General features: G+C 40.1%; 1 protein-coding gene across 1 annotated transcript in view; it reads right to left on the reverse strand.

The window, feature by feature from the left end:
• Window positions 1–18,810: 18,810 nt before the first annotated feature.
• The window catches only part of EDAR (ectodysplasin A receptor), a 72,226-nt gene continuing 66,416 nt past the window's right edge, over window positions 18,811–24,620 (reverse strand). The window contains exons 11-12 of the mRNA XM_010728280.3: window positions 21,300–21,360; window positions 18,811–19,948 (exon numbers count right to left, since the gene is read on the reverse strand). Coding sequence (XP_010726582.1) covers window positions 19,629–19,948; window positions 21,300–21,360 — 381 coding nt within the window. The 3' untranslated portion in view covers window positions 18,811–19,628. The remainder of the gene's footprint in view (window positions 19,949–21,299; window positions 21,361–24,620) is intronic.

A 24,620-nucleotide genomic window follows, 5' to 3' on the forward strand; every position in this document is an offset into this window, starting at 1 on the left:
CAGCCCCCCTGCTACCTGAACCCTACCACCAAAGCACAGTTTGTTAGCACTTATTTTTATGTTTTCAAAGATATTTTAAAAACACTTTGCATGTTCAGCATGATTACGACTGTGAGCGATGTAACAGGCTCAGAGATGACCCTGCGCTGAGGAGGAAGGTTGGACCCGATTATAACCTAAACCATTCCATGATTTTATCTTTCATATCTTTTATTCTCAGAATGGTTCACATTTTTAAATGTCTTTGAAAACAGAGGAATTGCTATTCCTTTTGCTAGTAACATATTGATAGAGAGGCTGCACAGAGATGTTTGTTTTCAGGATAATCTTGCAAAACCTTGCCAAAATTACAGTTCCTGCTTTGGCATCTGATTTTTTTTTCAGTCCCTTACACGAAATGCTGCATGTTTTGGAGTCACTTCTTAGAAAGCAAAGATCCACATTACAAGATTGCTACATTCTTTGGCACCTTGACACTAATCAGGGATGTCAAAGATATAAAATCCATAAATAACGAGCAACAGTCTTTTTCGTGAAGGTGATCCTTCTGGATTGGATGGATAAATACAGCAGTGTATCTTCATGCTTAACTGGCCTCTGAGGTGTTTATATTGACACTACTTGGAATAAGCACAGGATTTAAACATTACAGAAGACCACCCTGACACCATTAATGAATAAATATTATATTTTAGCTGCTGGGGGGAAGTACTTCAGTCGATATACTTTGGTGAAGCACGATGATCATTTATAAGTAGGGACCAAGTGTGTGATAAAAACGATGTAAATTGATTGCAGTACAAAAAGTAGTTACTGAAGAGACCGTAAGCAGATGAATGCTATTGATCAGAATGAACCAGTTTAGCTTCTTATGACTGCTTTTTACTGCAAGCTTATAGAAGGAAAATATATCTGTTGTTAAATGCATGTTAAAGCTTACTGTGTATGAGTTTTGATCAGTATGACCACATGGCAGTAGTGATAAAGATGCACGTTTGGCTTAAACATTTCGTTTCCCTCAAGATGTCAGAATCCAGCAGGTGGCACTGTAATTAAGCTTTTGCTACCGGATAATTTTTTCCTCTGTACTTTAAATTTCTGCATTCCAGATGATCAATGCTATTCCAGGATACTGAGAAAGATTTGACATCAGTAAATTAAGAAAATTAGATTGATTCACTTGCTATAAATTCTTTGAATAATTTACTGCACTCCAGAATGGATGACTGTATAAAATATATGCATGGAAAGTTGAACTAGATTTTTTTTATGGAAAGGGATTGGAATAGTTGGTGTCATGAAAGTCATTGCTCTTATTCAGATGGATTAACTCTTTGCTCCCTTATTAGAGGAATCCCAGCTGTTGAAACTGACACAGTCTCAAGCCATCCAGCTTGTAACTTCTTTTCTTTCTTAAGGAAGATATTGGAAAGCTTCGATGTTTTCTTCAGTGCATCAATTGTCCATTTACAACAGTTTTCTAAGCAAGAAAATTAGGCAGAGGATGTCTTTAAGAAAAATTGAAAAAAAATAGTATTAATTTCAGCCATTTCACTTTCTATTTTTAGTAGTATATATCTGCAAAAGTAATTCTGAGGATAAATGTTCACATATTGTTTAATGAAACCATAATTGTAGAAATTGTATTGCTTGTTTTCTAATCCCTTTCAGTGAGTTATCAGGCATTTCATTCCCTTCACACAGACCTGAAGATTGATGAAGGGAAGGCCTTACTTTTGGAATAGCAATGCATGCCTGTTGTACTAAGTCACTTAAATTCATACAGTGAAAGTCTGCTTTCCAGGGCTCTTGATGGACCATGGAATCTGGTACATTTGAATACATTTTTCTTTTAAATGAGGATATAAGCTTATGAAGAAAAGAAGTGAGATAAGCATAAATACTAAACAAAAATATCTTGATTCTTTTCTATAATTAACCTAACCTATCATTAGCATTCATCTGAGTCAAGTAATTCATTAGAGATATAAAGTGTATTTCTGAGCTGTCCTTCTCACTGTCAGCAACCCTGCTTTGTGTCCTGTTTGCTTTCTTATTTATTAGTGTGAATTTTTGGTTGTTACTTTTGGATTGGCTTTCCTTTATTTCATTGTTTTACTTTGCTGATGTCTTGCCAGTGAATATTTTTCTTCTGAAGTAAGACTATATCAAGGTAACCATTTTCACAAAATTATTATTACTTATTAGCAGGTAGAGATTTAAAAAAAGAAAAAGTTCATATTTTCTAATACAAATGAACAGCTGACTCCTAGATGTTTCTCCTGTAGTAATTCACTTTTCCAAGTGATACAGGCAAAGAATCAGTCCATAATCAACTGAACGAGCACAAAAGTAGTGACCCATTCCAGTGCCGAGTAGAATAAAGCTCGTGACTTTTCTTATATTAAATTTGTTCTGTCTTTAAGAACAGACCAGGAGAGGGAACAGCAGCTATTTTTAAAATATATATTGCTATTTGGGGATATTTTGTTACCATGTATTGTAGTGATAAAAATAGAAAGTGTATTTGACTAGAGATGGAATGGCACTGAGTTAGGAGATGTTTTGTGTTGAGATAAGTGGCAGAAACAAAGTTTTTTTCTTCCTTTCAACATCTTTTTCTTGACTATATAGTTATTATAGTTCTACTCTCTTTAGAGTAATAATCAAGTAATTGAGGAATAGACATGAGACCCAAGCAGGATTGGTGGTATCTGGCATTATTTGTAAGAAAAATTCTACTGACAGTACAGTAGTCATCTTGATATGTTAAATGCCTAGATTTGGAAGAATGACAAAGATATGCTGTGAGAGGTTCATGTTTTGTCATCTTGCTTCTCAGAGAAGATCCTTCTTGGGGAAGGAGGAATAGAGTTGTTTTCAATTGACTCCATGTCCAGATGGAGACCAGTCATGAGTGGTGTCCTCCAGGGGTCTGTCCTGGGACCAGCTGCTCTTCAACATCTTTATCAGTGCTATAGACAATGGGATTGAGTGCACCTTCAGCAAGTTTGCTGATGACACCAAGCTGAGTGGTACAGCTGACACAATAGAAGGAAGGGATGCCATCCGGAGGGACCTTGACAGGCTCAAGAAGTGGGCACATGAGAAACTAATGAGGTTTAACAAGGCCAAGTGTGAGGTGTGTCACTAAGTCAAGGCAATCCCAGAGATGAGTACAAACTGCAAGAACAACTCACTGAGAGCAGACCTGCAGAGAAAGACATGGGGGCCCTGACGGACAAAAAGCTGCACTTGAGCCAGCAGTGTGCACTTGCAGCCTGGAAGTCTAATGGTATTCTGGGCTGCATTAACAGAGGGGTGGCAAGCAGGAGGTGATTGTCCTCCTCTCCTCTGCCCTTCTGATGCCCCTACAAGTGTCCAAGCCTGGGGACCCCAGCACAGGAGAGATATGGAGCTGTTGGAGCAGGTCCAGAGGAAGCCACAAAGGCGATCAAAGGGCAGGAGTACCTCTCCTACAAAGAAAGGTTTAGGGAATTGGAATTGTTTAGCTTGTAGAAGAGCAGCTCTGGACAGACTTCATTGTGGCCTTCCAATACTTGAAGGGAGCTTACAAGCAGGAGAGAGTCTGACTTTTTACACAGTCTGATAGCGATAGGTCAAGGGGGAATGGCTTTAAACTAAAAGAGGGGAGATTTAGGCTAGATATTAGGAAGAACATCAACTCAGAGGGTGGCAAGGCGCTGGAACAGCCTGTCTGAAGAGGCTGCGGATGCCGCATCTCTGGAGGTATTCATGTCCAAGTTGGATGGAATCCTGGGCAGCCTGGTCGAGTGACTGACAGACCTCCCTGTAGCAGGGAGTTGGAGCTTGATGATCTTTAAGGTCCCCTCCAACCTAAGCCATTTTATGAATTGACATATGATTGGGAATTTATTTCTTAGCTATTATAGTTAGCTATAGATATTAAACTTTATGCAGTGCTTTTCTCTTTGATAGAATGAATTGCCTATAGACAAGTTATAGTCTGGTTCTGTTCTGTAGCATTTTTTTAGCAAAGTATTTGACTATTCTGACAAAACATGCACAATTGGTATACACAAACTGTACTGTAAACCTATGGTATACTTTCTGTCTATTTTGATTAGTCTCTAGTTCCTGAAAATATCTTTGGAATCTCACTGAAGAGCATGAATGTATTCAGATTGGCTTTTTGTGCATATCCTGCATTTATAGATTGGGTTGACTGTTCCCACTTCACACAGCGCCACTTCTGTGCTAAAGGCTTTTGCTCTTTGTCGGTTTTTTCATCTGACATTCTAGACTAGCAGTTGCCCACAGATATTGTTGACTTGAATGTTAGTATAACGCTTGATAAGATGTACTCAGCATCAGGAGGGTGGCACTGGGTTGTCTATTGGTGTAGCCAAATGACAAGATGTTATTTTGCCAAAAAGACAGGTTTTAAAAGATCTTCTGAACATTAAGGACTAGGAATTACTGGATCCTCATTGAATATTCAGTATAAGCACCATACTCCGAAAAAGTCAGTCTCAAGCTGACTTTGTCAATGCCAACTTGATTTTTCTTAAGCCCTATTCCCAGCAGTGTTGTGTAGCATTTTTTTTCTGGTTGTAAATCAGTGAAACTCCTGAGATAAATTAAAACCTTGAATTCAGTCCAAGGTTACTTTTTATAGATATTAAATTGTATGTCCTTGGAGAACGAAAGAGGAAAATTTGACCAAAAGATTCATCAAGTTCTCTTTGAACTCAAAAAGCCACTCAACATGTGCAAATAATTTTTAATATGTTTATTATTTTAGGCTGTAACTCACATATTGTAGTTTCTTATTAATTGTTATGTTAAATATTTTAAAATTATGTAAACATTAAATTATTTTACTTACATCTGTGTTCTTCTAAAGCATATATCCTATGCTTCATGAAAGAACATTAAAAAAAAAAAAGGAAGTCAGTTCTTACTTATTTTCTTTACAGTGTTGCTATAAGTCAATCTGTAATTGTAATCTGTAGAATTAAAAAGTAAAATATCAAGGGAACAGATTCTACTTTATTCTAAAGTGACTAAGTCCTGGCAAGGAGGATAAAGGGGAAAAGATTATACCATATGTCCATGTTAAAAATTCATTCAGTATGGTAAGGGAATTCTTTTGATATTCAGCTGTTCTTATCCAGCTCTTACTTTACCTCTCAATTATTATTCCACCTTTCCTGAAACAGTACAGTGACTCTATTTTGATAATGAAAGGCTGTCTAGTATCACATTAATGTCTAGATATACCATTTCTGTCCATGTTAATTTGCAACAGCTTTAAACATTTCTTTGTGAGTCTTTTTTGCACAGCTTAGAGTTTCCCTCACATGACTACAAGGAAAGAACCACAATAAATGAACACTGAACATATATGCTCAAGATGAGATTTTATTTGAGCTTAAAGTGTTCTGTTTCCTGTTTTCCCTTGTTCTTGGGGGAATGGGCCTTGTTTTAATGCTACAAGTGTCAGTAATGTCTGAACTCAGAAATTTCCATTTTTTAGTTCCAGTTTTACATCTTCTGCCCAGAATAAACCCACTTATTTCATTGTTCTAGTGGCTGCATATGGAAGAAAAAAAAAAAAGACTGTCTGTTACCAGTTTACTTTTTTCTGCACCAAGTTCTGTGACGTGATTTTTAAAATATTTTCTTTTACAGGCCTCTTACAGCCATACCTGGAAGCCTGATATAAAAAATCATAGAATCATAGAATCACAAGGTTGGAGAGGTCCTACAAGATCACCTAGTCCAAGCATACTCCTCTCACCATTGCTATCACTAAGCTACTAAACCATATCTTGTAGCTCCTCATCCAGACGCCTCTTGAACACTGCCAGGGACGGCGACTCCAGCACCTCCCTGGACAGGCCATTCCAGTGCCTGACCACTCTCTGAGAGAAAAAGTTCTTCCTTATGTCTAGTCTAAACCTCCTCTGGCACAACTTGTTGCCATTTCCTCATTTCCTCATTTGATCGTTGCCTAAGAGAAGAAGCTGACCTCCTCCTCATCCCAATCTCCCTTTGGGAAGTTGTAGAGTGTGATGAGATCTCCCTTAATTCTCATTCTGTCCAGACTGAACAATCCCAGCTCCCTCAGCCACTCCCCATAAGACTTGTGCTCCAGACTCTTCACAGCTTCATTGCCCTTTTCTTGACGTGTTCCAAGGCCTCACTGTCTTTCTCGTAGTGAAGGGCTCAAAACTGAACACAGTGCTCAAGGTGTGGCCTCACCAGAGCTGAGTACAGGGAGAAATCCTTTTTCCATACTTGTTCTGTGGTGCTTCAAAATTCCAGGCTAAATATTCCCAATATGGAGAAGCTCCTGGATATACTGCAAAACTTCTCAGGCATATAGTAATCCTTTATCGCCATTATTCTGTTGGTTGTTGCATAGGTTGATACACTTGGGAACTCTTCTCTTTCTCCTATTTCAAGAACAATTATTCCTTATATATGTAGATGGCAAGACTTGGAAGAAAACTCATCTTTTCTTTCCTCCAACCTTCAGTTTTACTGAGGAACTTTGTAAAGAATCTCTGAAAATTCTTTCTTGCATGTGACAATGAAAATTGACCAAAAAAAATTTCCACCAAAGTCACTTTATAGTCTTGAGACATTTCAGACTTTTGGGGCACGCTAAACTTTATAAAACAGGCTTCCGTTGATTATTAGTTGATGGTAACAAAGATCTTCATCGTGTCTGTGGCAGAGTATTGCTGGGTTTCATGGGTGCGTTATTAATGGGATTGTGTCATTTATAAAAGCAGGCGTATAATTTCAGCCATGGTTTACCATAGAGTTTGTTGTTCACAAAACTCTGGGATTTGTTTGATTTTCTTAGGAACAAATTGAAGTCTGGGAGAAAAAAAGTATTTTCCTGTGAAATGCCGTGGTTTAAAACATAATTTTCATCGGAAGTAATCTACAAGTAAAGTTAGCTCAGAAATCCAGATTGTTTTAAATTACTTCTTTAATTAAAAGACAACCTCACAGCTAGTGCTGTGAATCTTTGTAAGTGGATTTTAAATTAACTCTTGAAAGTAAATTCTCTATTACTGCTGTTGTAGTGTTTTATTATTATATTTGCCTTGATAGCATTCTGGATTTTCTGTATGTGTCCCATTTCTGAAATCTTGCTTCTCGCTGGGGAGATCCCGTTACAGTCTTTCCTTAAGCTGTCATTATATGATGTCTAAATACTACTTAGTCAAGGGAAAGTGTAGCACTTAATGATTTTTGCCAAGATTTTTCTCTATACATTGATAACTTTCTGCTTAGAGACAGAATTAAATGAGCTCCCAGTATAATGCTTGTCTTTCTTCATAAAGTAAGTCATTTTCTGCAAAGTCTTCACTATTCTGTTGAAACTTGTCAATTTTCAATTATCAAATGTCATTTATTTTATGTAAAATCTTTTGCAGAAGCAATAAGGTAATGTTTGAACTATTTAAATTTCACGAATTGAATAAAGAACTACAGACAACAATGGACCCAATTCATTCTTGTATCTGTACAAACCTAAATTCTATTCTGTATAATTTGGGAGTGGAGCAGAGTGGCACTCATGCTGCTGCTCCAAACATGGGTCACTAGCACTATCTTTCAATTCAATTATATATAACTTAGTTATAGTCTGAACAACTTACACAAATTTCCCATGTTGCTTGTGGAAATTACTGCCATCGATGAATTATTCAGAACCTCAGTACACTGTAAGTTACTTTGTTTCATGTAGAACCTCATTGATATTTCCTTCGTTTGTGAGTGGGAAAATGAAAAAGATAATTAGAGTTTTAATGATTAAAACCAAGTATTGATGAAATAAACTTTATATGTCAAATGAGAAAATTTCCATTGTTTTGTTTCCCAATTTCTTAGCATTTGGTTTTCTCTGTTTATAAAACATCTAGCATTTTGTCCTCCCATTTATGAACTCATGTAACTCTGTGTTGTAATATCCTTGACATCGTAAATACAAATTTTAATTTAATGTTACATTGCTATATTTTTTATTAATTTCCAAATCAATCCTCATTGGTCTCTTAGTTACCCGCATTTCTTTTCTGAGTGTGCTGAATATATATTTTTGTCTGTCACAATTCAGTGTTCAGTACTTCCACATAGGAAATGGGGTACTTTCTAAAAATTTGACCTAATTTTTCATTTCTAATCTCTGATTCGTCATTTGTACTTTAACTATGGAAACCTTAATTGTGAAATTGAAACAAGAATAAAATTATAAAAACATGCAAATATCTGTTGCATGTTACTCTTTGACTAAGACTGGAAAGAAGGCTAAGAAGAAATGGTACTATAACGATTGGAAATAATAAGCTGAAACAGAGATTTCTGGTTCTATTTCTAATTGATGATCTGCAGTAGATGAGCTAACTAATAACGATGTGTAGGTTAGTAGTGTAGATAACCTATTTTACATTTGTCATTACCAGGCAGGAGTAAGTACCAGATAAATAGTGTACAAAAATCACAGTAATTCTCCATTTGTGTTTCTAAGTATTTGCTAGACAGATTTTTCATGTCTCTTTGCTGCATTGTGTTAAACACCAAACTTGTGGGCCAGCCCAGAGTGGCTCTCTGCATGGGCCCCTACTGTGGCCTTGTTCAAACATCCCCATATGCTGCCATTCACCTGAACGATCTTGTCAGCTCCTGTTTCAACAAGTAGGATGATGTGGGGAAGGGGAACAGTGTGAAGCTATCTGCATTCTCTGCTGCCTGTTGTGGTATTGTGCTGTTGTTGGTGGGCTTTTTTTGTTTGCTTTTTTTTGGGAGGGTAGAGAAGGTGCTTTAGATTAGAGACATGTCACATGCCAGAGCATCTCAATTACATGCATGGGATCAGGAGGTCTGTGAGAGAAGGGAGATGAGGTTGCACACTGAGCCTCAGGGAGAAGAAGAAAAGGTCTCAATGCAGCTTGGCAACACTGAACAGTTTGTTCCTGGCTTACCAAGTGAGATCGCAAGAGGAGCAGGTGAGAAGGAAATCTAAGGATGGGATGGCAGAATCAGAGACTATTGCACATTTTGCTTTTCCTGAAGCTCCATAGAATCATAGAATCATAGAATCACAAGGTTGGAAAGGACCTATAAGATCATCTAGTCCAACTGTCTTCTCATTACCACTGCTACCACAATCTACTAAAGCATATCTCGCAGCTCCTCATCCAGACGCCTCTTGAACACTGCCAGGGACGGTGACTCTACCACCTCCCTGGGCAATCCATTCCAGTGCCTGACCATTCTCTGAGAGAAAAAGTTTTTCCTCGTGTCTAACCTAAACCTCCTCTGGTACAACTTGCGGCCATTTCCCCAAGTCCTGTTCGTTGCCTGGGAGAAGAGGCCAAACCCCTCTTCACCCCAACCTCCCTTCAGGAAGTTGTAGAGTGCAATGATGTCTCCACTGAGCCTCCTCTTCTCCAGACTAAACAATCCCAGCTCCCTCAGCCACTCCTCATAAGACCTGTGCTCCAGACCCCTCACCAGTTTTGTTGCCCTTCTCCGGACATGCTCCAGGGCCTCAAGTTTTTCCTGTAGTGAGGGGCCCAAAACTGAACACAGTACTCGAGATGTGGCCTCACCAGTGCTGAGTAGAGGGGGATGATGACCTCCCTGCTCCTGCTGGCCACACTATTTCTAATGCAGGCCAGGATGCCGTTGACCGTCTTGGTCACCTGGGCACACTGTCAGCTCATGTTCAGCCAAGCATCAACCAGCACCCCCAGGTCCCTTTCCTCTTCACAATCATCCAGCCACTCGTCCCCAAGCCTATGATGCTGCATGAGGTTGTTGTGGTCAAAATGCAAGACCCGACACTTGGCCTTGTTGAACCTCATCCCATTCACTTCAGCCCAGCGATCCAGCTTATCTAGACCCCTCTGTAGGACCTCCGTACCCTCAGGCAGATCCACACCACCTCCCAGCTTGGTGTCATCTGCAAATTTACTGAGGGTGCACTCAATCCCCTCATCTAGGTCGTCAATAAATATATTAAACAAGATGGGCCCCAGTACCGACCCCTGGGGGACACCACTCGTAATGGGTTGCCAGCTGGACTTAACTCATTAACCACTACCTGTTGGGCACGGCCCTTCTAGCCAGTTCCTTCTCCAAAGAAGCGTATATTTGTCCAGACCACAGGCAGCCAGTTTCCCCAGCAGAAGCCTGTGAGAGACCGTGTCAAAGGCTTTACTGAAGTCTAGGTAGACTACATCAACAGCCGTTCCCTCATCTACCAGACTGGTCACCCAGTCATAGAAGGAGATGAGGTTGGTCAAGCACGACCTGCCTTTCACGAACCCATGCTGGCTGGGCCTGATCCCCTGGATACCACGCATGTGCTGTGCAACCTCACCCAAGATGATTTGCTCCATTACTTTCCCCGGTACCTAGGTCAGGCTAACATGCCTATAGTTCCCCGGATCCTCCTTACGGCCCTTCTTGAAGATGGGAGTCACATTAGCAAGCCTCCAATCCTCTGGGGCCTCTCCAGTTAACCAGGAGTGCTGATAGATGGCCAAGAGCGGCGCGGCAATCACCCCCACCAGCTCCCTCAGCACCTGAGGGTGTAGCCCATCTGGTCCCATGGACTTGTGGCAGTCCAGATGGAGGAGGAGCTCTCCATCTCCATAAATGAAACCAGTGCAAAGTGCTGTTAAAATCTGAACTGTAAATTAAATGTGGTAGAGGAACTGTTAGGTCAAGGCTTGAACTGGTGAATGAGCACATGGTGAAGGGGTGTGGCTGGCCCAGGGAGCACAGGCAAATTGTTTGCATCTGTGATCCCCACATGACCAGATGGTGTTGGTCCATGGTGGAGACATCCTGGGCTCATACAAGGGCCTGCCATGGAAGGGTGAGTATCTTTTGGATCTTGGCTGCTTCCTGAGGAGATGTGCTGTACAGAGAGCCCCTTCACAGCTGGGTGAGTTCTGCTCTTCTTTCTGTATATGACTATTGGTCCACATGTGAATACTTTGCCTGGTATCACTAAGAATGTGTTAGAAACAGTTTTGCTTCTTGATAAGCAGAGTAAATGCGTAATTCTATCCCCAGTGTTTTCATGTGCCTCTCAGTGGATCTTTCATCCTTTTTTGATAGACTTCAACCTGAAAAATGCTGTAGTCAGATAAAGTATAATTTTCTGCTAGATAGCTCAGTTTAGATTTATCTGTTCCCAGATGGAACCTAAGTTTCCTGTGGGTTGTTTTTGTTTTATTTATTTATTTGTAGTGTTTGAGTACTGCAATATGAGCATAAGGTTCTACTACTCTGTTCTTCTGGAAGATCATCTTCAACAAGGGATGTTTGCAAAAGGTAAGAGTAACTAGCTATTTCCAGTGGTTTTGGATTTCCTAAAGAAATATGGTTTATGTGATCATGGTCTGCCTGCATTCCCCAAAAGGGGTGCCCTGTCATGAATATGCCAGCTGCTTCCAGCTAGGCTTGGTGGCAGAATATCAGTTTGCACTGACTTTTGAGAGAGACCAAAAGATGAGGACTCTTGCATTTTCCAGCAGTAGATAGCAGATCAGCCAGAACACGCAGCTTCAGACCAACTCTAGCCTGCTGTGTCTTGCATGTATGAAGGTCTTCAGAAACAATTAACTTCATGCTGTTGATGGTAGAAAGCTTCTGGTAGCCACAGCTTGTTGCTTCAAAGGAAGATAAAGAATTGACTCCAAATTTATGGCTTGTATCAATGTTTTACTTACCATACCAGATTTAAAAGGAGCTGCAAGCAGAGACCATGATTCAGAGGTGCTTCACCTAAAAGCAAAATGGCTTCAGGATTGATGGTCTGATGGAAAGCACTTATCTCCACAGTAGCATACTTAAATTTAGTCTAGAGAATGTGCAAACTTGGTTTATGAAATACTATGGTAAATCTTCACTTTGCTAATTTTAGAGGAACTACAATGGCAGAGCACTGACCCACTGGAAAAATTACAGTATTCACTGTTTTAGAACTTGCAGAAGGCACTGTAAAAGGAATAGTGCTGTGCTCCTCCCTTTGATGTCCCCTGGAGAAATGCTGTGATAGATAAAGCAGCTTTATGTTGCACTGACTCTTGTAATGTGTTCCACCCCAACCACTACTGTCCTCTGTCTGAAATAGAGGTGTTTGAGGTCAATGGAAGTCGGTAGTGCTGTTTTCTCAATGTGGACTGAATAATAGGGCTGTTTTTCTTGCATGAATATATTTGAATCAAAAGTCAGTAGATCCATGATGTAACAAGACATTCTGATCCCCAAAGTCACAGCTAGAGAATTAAATTAAAATCATAAAATAGTTTGGGTTGGAAGAGATTTTTTAAGATCCTAGTTGCAAATCCCCTGCCCTAGGCAGGGATACCTCCCTGTAGACCAGGCTGCTCACAGCTCAATGCAGCCTTGCCTTGAATACTTCCAGGGAGAGGGCATTAGAGAAAAGCTGTTCTAGAAATCAGAAATCATTTTTACTTATTTAATTCAGAAACTATACTTTCTGTGCCCTCCCCATTACACAAGGATAGTTAGCTAGATCCCAAGGAATGCCTCCCTCAGCGTACCACATCTCTGATTGCTGCAGCTTAGCAGAGAAGCTCTGGTAGGTGCACAGCACTGGGGCACTGAGTTTGGTATACTGTAGTGGTGGAAGCACAGCAAAGCCAGAATTCCTGCTAATGAGGTAACTCTAAGATCATCTTCAGTTCCATGAAATGGCAGCCTCAGTGAGTTCAGCTATAGGGAAAGAAACAAACCTGTGATCCTGCTTACAAGGAAATTAAAAAAATAAAAAAGCACCAAGTGGCCTAAGATTTTCAGAGGGGAACATAGTATTCCACCCGCACAACAAAACTTGGGAGAAATAATATGCCTTTGAAGACGGTCAGAGAGGATTAATACTGCCAGACTGGTTTTGTTCTGCAGAAGGAGCAGTATTCTAGCATGTGGAAAGTAAGAAATGCATATCATTGGAACTTCTTTGTTGCATGATCTTTCCCAAAAAGTCACAGTTGGATGTCCTCCTGGTTTCTGTTGAAGCAGGACTGATCCATTTTTGCAGCAACCTTAACACCAGGGCTGCATTCCAGAATCAGAAGCCTTGCTGTCCTTCCTTCCTGTTTCAGTTTCAGCCTTTCTGTTTATCTGCCCTTAGGGTGCCTTATTCCTGATTTACTTCTGTATGGCAGGTTAAGCCAGGAAGCTGTTGTATATTCCACGACTCTGCCTTGCAGTACAGACCTGAGCCCTACCATGGACTTGTTTAGAGCAGCCTCTTCCATCAGCTACAAAAAAAGAATTCTCCCCTCTTTTTCTTTTTTTTTTTTGCCCTCCCTTTTATTTACCCCCTCTTTTAAAGTGACAAATGAGATACCTGTGTAAGGACTCCTTGCTGATGTATTTTGCAGCAGGACACAAAGGTTCCTTATCATTTGTCCTCAGTGTAAGCACTCATATGCTCTAGTTTCACAGAACGCTGGCGGAAAGGAGTCAACATCTTTCTGTCCTTGAAGAGTGGTTGATAATGATAAATTAGTGCCTGAGGTACTCAGCACTGTGCATCGTAAATTGTATCACTACAAATAATCAGAGGACTTATTTGGATGTGGGGGAGGCAGAATATATTCGCGATAATACGTGTCTGGAACTGGATATAGGCTGAGATGGTGCATTCTTACCTTGTTTATATTAATATATTTACTATACAATTCAATGGGAAGCCTATTCAGTACATCACAGGGGCACAAGCTCTCTCAGCTTCCTGCTCTCATAGAAGAGCATACAGGTTGCTAGCACAGGAGGGACTTCTGCATATACGAGCATCTTGATTTACCCCTGGGTCACAAGTGTCACATAGAACAGCAAGGGTTTTTCCCCACCTCTTAAATATGCCTCCCTAGTAACAGAGAGGGGCTCCTAAATCTGGTGTTCACTGAGGAGAAATGAATGGAGAGATGTAGAACGTCTCCTGCTGAAAGCAGCATGCCTTCTCAGGTGATCCTTCAGTGCTGGGCTTTCTCCATTTTGGTCCTGGAGAATGGATTCGTGACTTCATTTACTGAATATGGAGGCAGTCTGCCACGGTTGCTTTATGCTCCAAAATGGAGACCTGACCTTCTTTCTGTTGTTTCTGTCATTGCACCAGGACCACCATGTTCTACATGCTATGCAGAGAGCACTTCCTGAACACAACGAAGATTAGAGAGAGTCTGCAATGCCAGGCATGTTTCTCTAAACAAAGCATGAGATTATGCTTTCAGACTGGGATTGGTGGGATAGGTCTTGCTGGGTGACAGTTTTATTCAAACTTCCAGGCATGATTAAATTTGATCTGTATCGGTGTAAAAATATTGGCTTGACTAACTCATGAAATATCACTGTACTTGATATTGTAATGTAAGTCACCAACCCTTTCCCTTAAGTCTGATCCTTGAATATTAGATTAAAAAGCTCAGACTAAAATATCAAGTTGTCCAGAAAGTGCTGTCGGTGCTGGAGTTTTTCAAGAGTTATTTTATTGTCTTCACACCAAAATCAGGATTGTAATTTTGGACTGAATTCTTGTTCTGTGCTTCTTGAGATGATAAAGAAGTTAATACTTCACTATGGTAGTGCTGTCAATCATAGCTTTGCTCTGACTTTCTATCAGCTATATTGTAAATAGTAAGAACTTTAATTTCTCCAGCACTGTGTAATAACCTTAAGTACACCTTAAGCTTACATCTGATTCAATAATTTCCCCAAACAACACTAATTAACATAATTAACATAAGCCATTTCAGAAACATTCCTGATCTTAAATAGTGAGACCTGAAATATACTGATCACCTGGAGGGGGAGGGGGTGGGGCTCAGGCTCATCTAACCTTTGGCATCTATGGAATAAATGTTTACAATGAAGCTTACTGTGCTAAGTTCTCTTTAGTAGAAGATGAATCCCACTGCAGACACCTGCACTTGCACAGGTATATCCCAGTGTGCTGGAAGCACTACACAAGAAGGAAAAATTGAAGCAAAATGGAAAAACTGACACAAAGAATGACATCCCAGAGTAGCTCTTGTCATTTAACTATTACATTTTCTTATTCTCATAAAATCACAGAATAGTTTGGGTTGGAAGGAACCTCACAGCTCACCTAGCCCCATGCCCTGCCGTGAGCAGGCCTGTCCCCCACCAGCTCAGGCTGCCCAGGACACCATCCAACCTGGCCTTGAGCATCTCCAGGGATGGGGCACCACAGCTTTTCTGGGCAGCTGTGCCAGCACCTCACCGCCCACTCAGTAAAGAATTTCTTTCTAACATCTAACTTACTTTTCTCTCTTTCAGTTTAAAGCCACTTCCCCCTTGTTCTAACACTATCAGACTGTGTAAGAAGTCAATCTCACTTTAAGTACTGGAATGCTGCCATGAGGTCTCCCTAGAGCCTCCTCCAGGCTAAACAAGCCACCTCCTTCAATCTTTCTTTGTACCAGAAGTTCTGCAGCCAAAGAGAAACTTTGTGGCTGTCTCAAGACCTGCTCCAACAGCTCCACATACCTCCTGCGCTGGGGCCCCAGGCCTGGGTGCAGTACTCCAGATGGAGCCTCACAAGGACAGAAGAGAGGGAGACCATAACCTCCCCCTGTCTGCTGGCCACCCCTTTGTTGATGCAGCCCAGCATATCTTCGGCCTTCAGGGTTGGAAGAGCACACTGTGAGTTCATGTTCAGCTTTCTGTCCATCAGAACAGCCAAGACCTTCTCTGCAGGGCTGCTCTCAATGAGTTTTTCTCCCAGTCTGTACTTGTGTCTGTAATTGTCTTGACCTGAGGGCAATGCCTTGCACTTCGCCTTGTTAAATCTCATTAGTTTCTCATGTTCCCACTTCTCAAGTACATCCTGATCCCTCTTAGTGGCATCTCTTTCCTTCTGTTGTGTCAACTGCACCACTCAGCTTGGGTGTCATCAGCAAACTTGCAGAGGATACACTCAATCTCCTTGTCTATGTCATTGGCAAAGATGTTGGAGAGGGCTCCTGAAGGACACTGCTTATAACTAGCTTCTATATGTACATAGAGCCATCGACAACAACCCTCTGGCTACAACTATACAACCAGTTCTTTATCAATCAAGTAGTCCAGTCTTCAAATCCGTATCTCTCCAATTTAGAGATAAAGTTGTGGTGTGGGACCATGTAAAAAGCCTTGCAGAATTCCAGGTAGACAACATCGGGTGCCTTCCCTTTGTCTACTGATGCTGTCACTCTATTGTAAAAGACCACCTTTTTGTTTAATTATACAGTGAAAGAACATGGGTGTTTTACCCAGATCCAAGTTTGAGCTCTGTCAAGTTAAAGTACAGAAGTACGCTGAAGCCAAGAATGGTCAGGCCCTTCAGACATCTGCATCTTCAGCAGGAGCAGCACATGCTGCTCTAACTCCTACATGTCTAGTGCAGGGAGTGAAAAAACAGCTAGGTGAAACTCCAAACATCATTTTCTCCTGACTATCTGGCAAACTCCAAGCTTTTGTTGCAGTTCCTGGAGTCTTTCTCTTCTTTAATAGTTGGCAGAACAAGAATGTATTCATCATGCTGAAACCAGAAATGAACCTGAATAAACAAAGCACCAAACTGTTTTTTAAGCAGAACTGTGTTGATTCCTTTTAGAAAAATGTTTAATTTGTTTAATTTATTTTGACAGTCTCAGATTAATCATCAGTGCCAGGAGGAGATGTAGCTCAGTGCTGGTTTCTGTAGATGCTGCATTTCTCTTAGTGGTCTGCACAATGCAAGCATAGGACTGGATGAATACCGTTGTTCTGCCATGCAGTAAAAGCTTCCAGGTAAAGTCTCTGATAATGCTTCATAGAACTGCTAATTTAGGGACACACAATGAAAATGTTAATTAGAGAGCATTGCTATTGTGCGATTACTCCTTAGTCTCCCCGTCTGTACTACCTCTTGGTATACATATAATAACTTACATTCTGATTCTCTAAGGAACCTGGACTTCGCTTTGTACCTTAGAGGTGAAATATTGAACCAAAACTATTGAGAAAGGAAGAGTGGTGTTTGCTTCAAAACTTCTCAAAGTGCAGTGCAGACAAGCAGTATGATGTGGGAGTGCAGAGATTCCTTCATGCATATTACCTTGGTGCTCCCATACCACAGGAATGTGCTGTTAGCCCCTGGCTAATTTATTTAATTGCATATTATAAGGCAATATATGAATTAAAAATAGAATAATATAAAACAGATAATACTACTGTGTTTGACCTCTTTATTAACATATTTTATGTTCATATTTTACAATATAATAAGTTATATGTACAGCATTAAACAAAATTATTAGAAAGTAAGATTTGGCAAGATATACAGGGTTTTTTTTGTTCCTGTACATCTTTTGTGTAACAATAAAAATACTGTATACTAAATAAAATAATGTTAAATAGTCTGTGTTCACATTGGCACCATTGATATCAAGACCCTCACTTTTTAAGGCCCAACAAATGTACAAAAGAGGATTCCTTTGGCTTCTTTTAAACAAATGAGTGGTGCATACTATTAAATGAAACATGAAATATAGGGGATAGTCCACTGGATAACGCTGCAGTTACACACTGGCACAAAAGAAGTAGAATCCTCCCATTCTATTTTTTTCCTTTTTTATTTTAGTAGCAATAGACTGAATCTGCAAATGTAGGGTCTTGGAAATCTTGTTGAAGATTGCAGAGCTGTCAGCAAACCTTGAAATCTTACTGAAGCCTGTTGAAGTCTGTACTAATTTGTCATTGATTTCAAGATAGCAAGAATCCCATCCATAAATTAAACATCAGTTAGTCAGTTAAATATTCAAATAAACGCAGTTTGCATCTTCCTTTAAAAGAAAAGTCAAAATTCTCCTCAGATTCAGCACATGCAAATTAACAAAGAGTGAGTTACAGTACTGAAGAAATGGTGAAGAACAGCGAGGAGAGGTTTTATGTTGCAGTATGTACTTCCTCTGCAATACAGATGAAGTGCTAAAAAATCAGTAAATACAGATGTTAAAGGGTGATACTAAGTGTTCAGCACTTATGATATTATGATACTATCATAGATAAGATCTGGTTATTAAGTGATGGAATGCTGGTTACCAACGTCAGGGTTAGAGTTAATATTTTTTTCACAATATTTTTTTTGGTCGAGCAATTTGGAATTGAAAAAGTGTAGGTTGGTAAGTGATTGTTCTCTCCGTTTAGTGGTTAAACACTGAAATCAGTCATTGCTCATTTTAGCTACAAATTAAGCACAGAGATTTGGCATCACCTTCTGGATTGGGATCTAAACAAGTTTACAGACGTTTTGACAAAGAAAATCAGAGTAGCTAACAGGAACAAATAATCTGGTTTTTGTTGTGTTTTTGATTCTTTACCTTCCAGAAAAGCTGATTTCCATCTGTGGGGTCTGTGCTCACGTTTCAGGTTCAATATTAGGAAAGACTTCTCTGAAAGAGTGGTGAAACATTGGAACATGCTGCCCAGAGAGATGATTTAGTGGGGAAGTATTGATGGTAGGTGAATGGTTGGACTAGATGATCTTAGAAGTCTTCTCCAACCTTGATGATTCTATGATTCTGTTTTAATGCACTGGAGCACAGCATTTCAAAGCCACTTGTTCCTGTACTTTCCAAATATCTAAAGAAATCTACTCTTTTTGCTCTCAGTATCACGCATGCCCAACTGTTGTCTATATTCCTCTGCCTGAAATATTATTTGACAAACAGACGTCACTACTGGAAAGTCAAAGTTGTGTGTGCGCAGTTTGCATTGTTTTTTTTTTTTCTGGTGGCAGTAAGGAAGAGAAAAACTTGTTCCTCTCCTCTGTACTTGTGAGGGATCACTGCCCTCTAGCCAACTGGTCTGTCTGCAGAGTCTGCAGTTTGAATTTACAATTTCTGAAATGAGGGTATGGACCACGAGTGCATTTACATGCATTATATACAGCGTTTAGAAGCACTTCCATCTGTAAATTATCTTGGAGCTTTTTTTCATAACTATAATTAGTTGATCTGAGGACTGTGTATATACACCTATGCACATACTTTTAGATTTAATAAATCCATAGGGAATATAGAAAATGAAACTGGTTAAATATTAAATGTGTTAGAGCTGATAGAAATGTAGGTGCCTAATGTGTATTAATGGATACTGTGGTTGTGGTGCCATTGCTGACTGTAACTGTTAGACCAATGGTTGACCAAAGCCCCAGGAGATAGAGCCATCTCCAGCGAGCAACTCAACAGCTTGCAAACCAGGCAGGAAGGGCAGCAGCAGTCATATCTGCACATATACTCAAAAACAGGCTGCAGAATTCATGTTTTTGTGTCTGCTTATTGTCAGAAAAAAACATAATTTTTTTGTTTCGCCACCTGTTTCATACCAAGCTTCTTGGGAGAATTCTGTTCTTGTTTTAGTAGATGTATAACTTCATTTTCTTAGAAGTAAAAGAGAAAAGCTTCCCGTTGGTTACCAGGAGTGATTACGTAGAAGAAATGTCAAGGGTCTCTTGTCCAAAGTCTCCAATGTGCGGCTGGCTGGGATCATTGTTCTCACAGGTGTTGTGGGAGCACAGGCCCCAGCCAGGCCCATCAGGAGGTCACTGCTGGTTCAGGAGCAGGCATTGCTTGTGCCCACTCCAAGATATCTGCACACAGAGACTCGACAGCATCCAACCGCTCAATCTGTACCAGTTTGGTGAGCAGTTCCGGGATGCTGTAGCCTGCTGTGCTGATGCGGTCAAACAGCTGCATGCCATCTGTCATGCCACCAATTTCGTCCCTCTTCAACCCGAAGCTCTCAGCAAGGTGACGCCACGTTTTCACTATGGCCTTCTCGGTGTTGTATGTTGAACTGAGCATTCGGCTGGTCTTCTCCAGGCAGTCAAACGGCAGCTCCGTAGGGCTCAGGCCTGCAACATGAAGGGTTTCGGTCAGACAGCTCTGTGTACAAGTCCTGGCTGCTCAAGGAATTTCTTAAAATACTATTAGCAATAGGCACAGCTAAAATCTTTAAGTATGAGTTCATGATAGGTATGTTTAGCTCCGTATCTCACTTGGTAACAGTAGGGTACAACATTCACAGAATAATTAGAGTAAAAAGTTTGCTGGGAAAGTTTGCTGAATGGGCTGTGTGCATTCCTATGGTACTGCCCCCTTCTGCAATAATTCACTCACTATGAGAAGTGTATTGGAAACATATCCCTCATGAGTGGCTCCATGAATACACCTCTGCATGTCCAGCACAGCATTTGAGCTCAAGAGCTCTGACCCTTCCCTGATTCCATCAGCAGCAGCTGCTGTAAAATCACTGTAATTGAAAGTTGCCCTTGTAGGAACGCAAAGAGTGAGGTGCAGCAAAAATGCCAGATGCTTGCAAGCATAAAAGTCCCTGCAAATGATTGCTTGTCACTGCTAACACTGAATCTCTAGAGATTATTTATAAATCATTCTGTGAGGAAAAAGTTATTCCTTCTCATACAGTTTTTGTTTGCACTGCTGATCACTGTAGTTTTGTACACTGTTTCTGAAAACAGTCTTTTGCTTCTATAGTTTTCCTGCTTCACACACAATAGCAGTAATTTGATGGGAGATAGTGCTCCCTGAATCACACAAAATTTGTTCACGTGTATGCACACAAAGTACGTGAGACAAAAAAAGGTAAATGCAGTCACGTTCTCTGTACTGCATGAACATTTGTTCGTGTGTCTTCTGCTGAAACACTCCAGCTAGCCAAGTGATAAAGAGGGTTAACATGGACAACGCTGGCCTACTTGGAAACTCTGCTTGTCATGAGAAGTGAGACAGCACTTAGAGAAGCAGAGTAGGTCAAGACTTTTGTCTGAAACACAATCCTGACCCTCCACAAATCACACTTCCGTATTTGGACCCAATTTATACCTGTTATCCATGCAACTAAACAGATAAACACATTTCCTCTAGGTGAAAAGAAAAGTTCTCTGCAGTTTGGTCCATGTGGATGTCCACATTACTCTTGCATCTCTCCAGAGGCAGAAGGCCCATGTACACATCTGGAGAGTAGCTGTGGTACACAAACCCAACCTGAACAGCTTTGGTATCAGGGCAACATAGTGCTTCCCGCCAGACGGCAACAAGCCTGCCCCCAAGGGCTTTTTCCAGATTTGCACTTTCTTTCCATGAAACTGTGCTTTCCATAGGAAAATAGAGGGATTTACATTTTACAGCAAACAATTGTGATTTAATTTCGTGCTTTTACAAGAGGCACAAGTGCTGTACACTCACCTTCTGCAACATCACATACGTTAGCGTACACGTCAAGTATCTTTTTCCTTCGACTTTGAATCTAAAAGAGAAGAGATTTGTTGCATTATTTTTTTGGTCATGAGAGTAAACAAATGGCACACAGTAGTACAAAACCTCTGGGAGACCCTCCTTTCATGACTCAAAGTATTATCACATTATGTCCTCAAGGGACATTTCTGAAGACTGATGGAAGAGGATGCAACAATTCAGCGAAAAGTAAACATGTTTCTGCTTTGGCTTACCACTGCTAGAGAACTTTCTTTCAGTCTGTTCTTCTTTTAGATAGTGTCTTTTCTACTCTAAGTGCTTCTGTGTTTTGTTTCTCTTTCAGACTGGAGGAAACTCCAGATAATGAGGACAAATTCAATGTCACACGTGCAGGAAAAAATGCAAGGGATTTCCAGGTAAATCGGAAATCAGAATGAAATTGCCTTCATGCAACAGCGTAAGAGAACTTTAGAGGGGATCACCTTTTCTGTCTTTTGGCATAAAACTGCTTACCACATTGCTGATTAATTGGATATTTGCTCCCACAATATATTACTTGTGTGAATCTGAAAGATTTCATAGAGAGATAAAAAAATCAGTAGCACTTTAGACTGGGAAAATTTAAGGTCGAGATTGCTGTCATCATTTTTGACAAGAAAGAGTTTTAAACTGAAAACTTGACATCTTCTAAGCTGAAAATGGACATTTTGATGTAGTTTCATTTAGACAAAATATTCTCAAGGTTTGGCCTTGGATTCAGCGTGGATTGAAAATAAATGTCAAAATGTCAGGAGTTCTCAGGGGCTGGAATTGTCATCTCTCAGCCAGCTTTCATTAGGGCTGAGTTCTCTGAAAAGCTGTCATTTTGATAGGACTCCAGCATTATCTCCACAATTTCACCACTTTTCACTGCAAACCGGGATGGAAAAAAGCTCTATTATTTTCACCTTTTTTTTTGGTAGGAAGGTTTTCCCCATTTTATTTGGACTCTAAGTGCCAGGACACATCAATTACTTGAATTAATAGACTTGCAGCTGGAGACAGCAAACTGGCTGCTCCACCCAATGCCTGTTTCACAGTACGCCATGTTGTAGGTAAGTGCAATACATACACTGACTTACTCACATATTGTGGGTACAATTTACACATGCTCATCTTTGGGATTCTGATAATACGTTTGATAAGCTGTTTCAGAAGCTTATAAACAGAAAAATTTCTTTTAAAGGAATTTGTTAAAATTCATGTAAGACAATGGTTAGATGCCTATTTTTATTCTCTCTTCATTTTTAGGACAAGGAATGAGGATAAAGAATTTCAAGCAAAAGAAAAATTACGCAGGATGATCTTTTTGCTTGAGGCAGAAGATGGGAAATTTTTAAAGCTTTCGCTGGAAGCAAGCAGGTGGATTTGGGTTTGGCAATCCTCCATGTGTAGCACCTTGCATAATGGTTTTGGTTTAACCAGAGTGGCATTGGATAAGAGCAGGCCTTCAACTTTCTTTACCCCTCTCAAAAAGCTACTTAATACTCTTTCTAGTACTAGAAATGCTATTCAGTCTCTAGCCTCAAGCAAATTACTGCTTTTTTAACTTCTGGCAACTGGCTTAGATGTGAAATCTTAGGTATGGGCTGGGGAATCTTGATATAATCTGCACTTTCACTGACAACTTTGTCTTCAGCCTTGTTAGCAGGCCTCAGCTCATTAGCAATATGTAGTGACAGTAGGTCTGAGAGAAAAGCTCATGTTTCAGATGTACTTACCAGATACCTAAATTACTCAGGAGAATGTATCTACTATGTATAGTCTTTAGAAGGCAAGCTGTTTCTTATTAAATGTTCTGAGTTCCTACCTGCCCAATTTATATAATGTAATTTTAAGCAAGGGCATACAGAAGTGTGATAATGTTGGATTTTTACAGAGACCTCATAAAACTGAATTTTAAAATAGGAACGTTAGAGTAGTAAGTTATTTTCAGATAGTCTAACTAACTAACTACACACAGAAAAAGCATCTTTCTTAGGCTGAGACTTTGTGTGTCTGGCTTCAGCTGAAAAATGAGCTTTTTTAGAAAATCTGAGAACCATCCCAGCAAAGTAAAACATGCAAACAAGATGCTATTTCAAACCTTTTTTATTCTTCACAAAATAGCATCTCCCTCATGAGGAAAGGCTGAGAGACCTGAGACTCTTCAGCCTGGAGAAGAGAGGACGGAGGGGAAATCTGATCAGTGCTTATAAATATCTAATGGATGGGTGTCAAGTGGATGGGGCCAAGCTGTATTTGGTGGTGCCAAGTGTGAGAGAACAAGGGGCAACAGGCACTAACTGGAACACAGGAAGTTCCATGTGAACATGAGAAAGATCTTCTTTCCTTTGGGGGTGACAGAGCACTGCCTGGATGCTTTCCTATGTGACTTGCTGTAGGAAATCTGCTTAAGCAAGATTCAACAGTCTCCAGAGTTCCCTTCCAATCCCTGCAGTTCTTAGATTAATGATACAATTTTGTCCTAGAAATTGCTATTTTTTAAATTATTTCTGAAGTTCTAAAAACATACAAAATGTCGGAGCAAACACTTTCTTTTTAAGGGCAGATTCATCTTAATATAAACTAAACATTGTGTGGGTGAGGGAGTGCCTAACCCTGCCTTGAGTAGCCTAAGTGAGATAAACTGCCCTGAGCAATACAGATTCAGCAGGAAGAAATGAACGCCTTCCACAGCAAAACGAACAGTGCATTTACATTGTCCTTAGGAGCACAGGAGTGATCTTAAGCACATATGTGTTTTTGGACGTTATACATACACACACACACATATACGTACACACACACACAAAAAACAAACCACTAAGCACAACTCCAAATATGGATGAAAATTCAAAGGCATAGAAATAACCATGCCTCTGAGTCAAGACAGGCAGATGCTATGCTATTTGTATGACTTGAGCCCCAATTATTTTTCTGTCTGATTTTCTGTTGTCAAAGTAGCTTTGGGGTTAGTTATATTAGCATTAACTATACTGGGGGGTTGCTGTTTTCTTTTTCTTTCTTTAGACTGTAAAACATACAGTGCAGAAAAGCAGAATTACTTCTCTTATAGCAAATGTGCTTTTTAACCCTGAAGTGTATTAATACACCTACACAGACCCTCTCTTCAATACTGAAGGAATTTCATATGCTATTATGCAAGTAAGAGTCAGTAATAAAACTGTCAGAAGAAACTCTCCTGTATTTTGTGGATTAGTCCTATCTGTGTTAGAGTGCATTTTTTATAGTTTGTATCTTGCTTTCTTAAAAAAAAAAAAAAAGGCAAAA

The sequence above is a fragment of the Meleagris gallopavo genome, chromosome 1, assembly GCF_000146605.3.
Source record: "Meleagris gallopavo isolate NT-WF06-2002-E0010 breed Aviagen turkey brand Nicholas breeding stock chromosome 1, Turkey_5.1, whole genome shotgun sequence".
In the NCBI taxonomy this organism is placed as follows: Eukaryota; Metazoa; Chordata; class Aves; order Galliformes; family Phasianidae; genus Meleagris; species Meleagris gallopavo.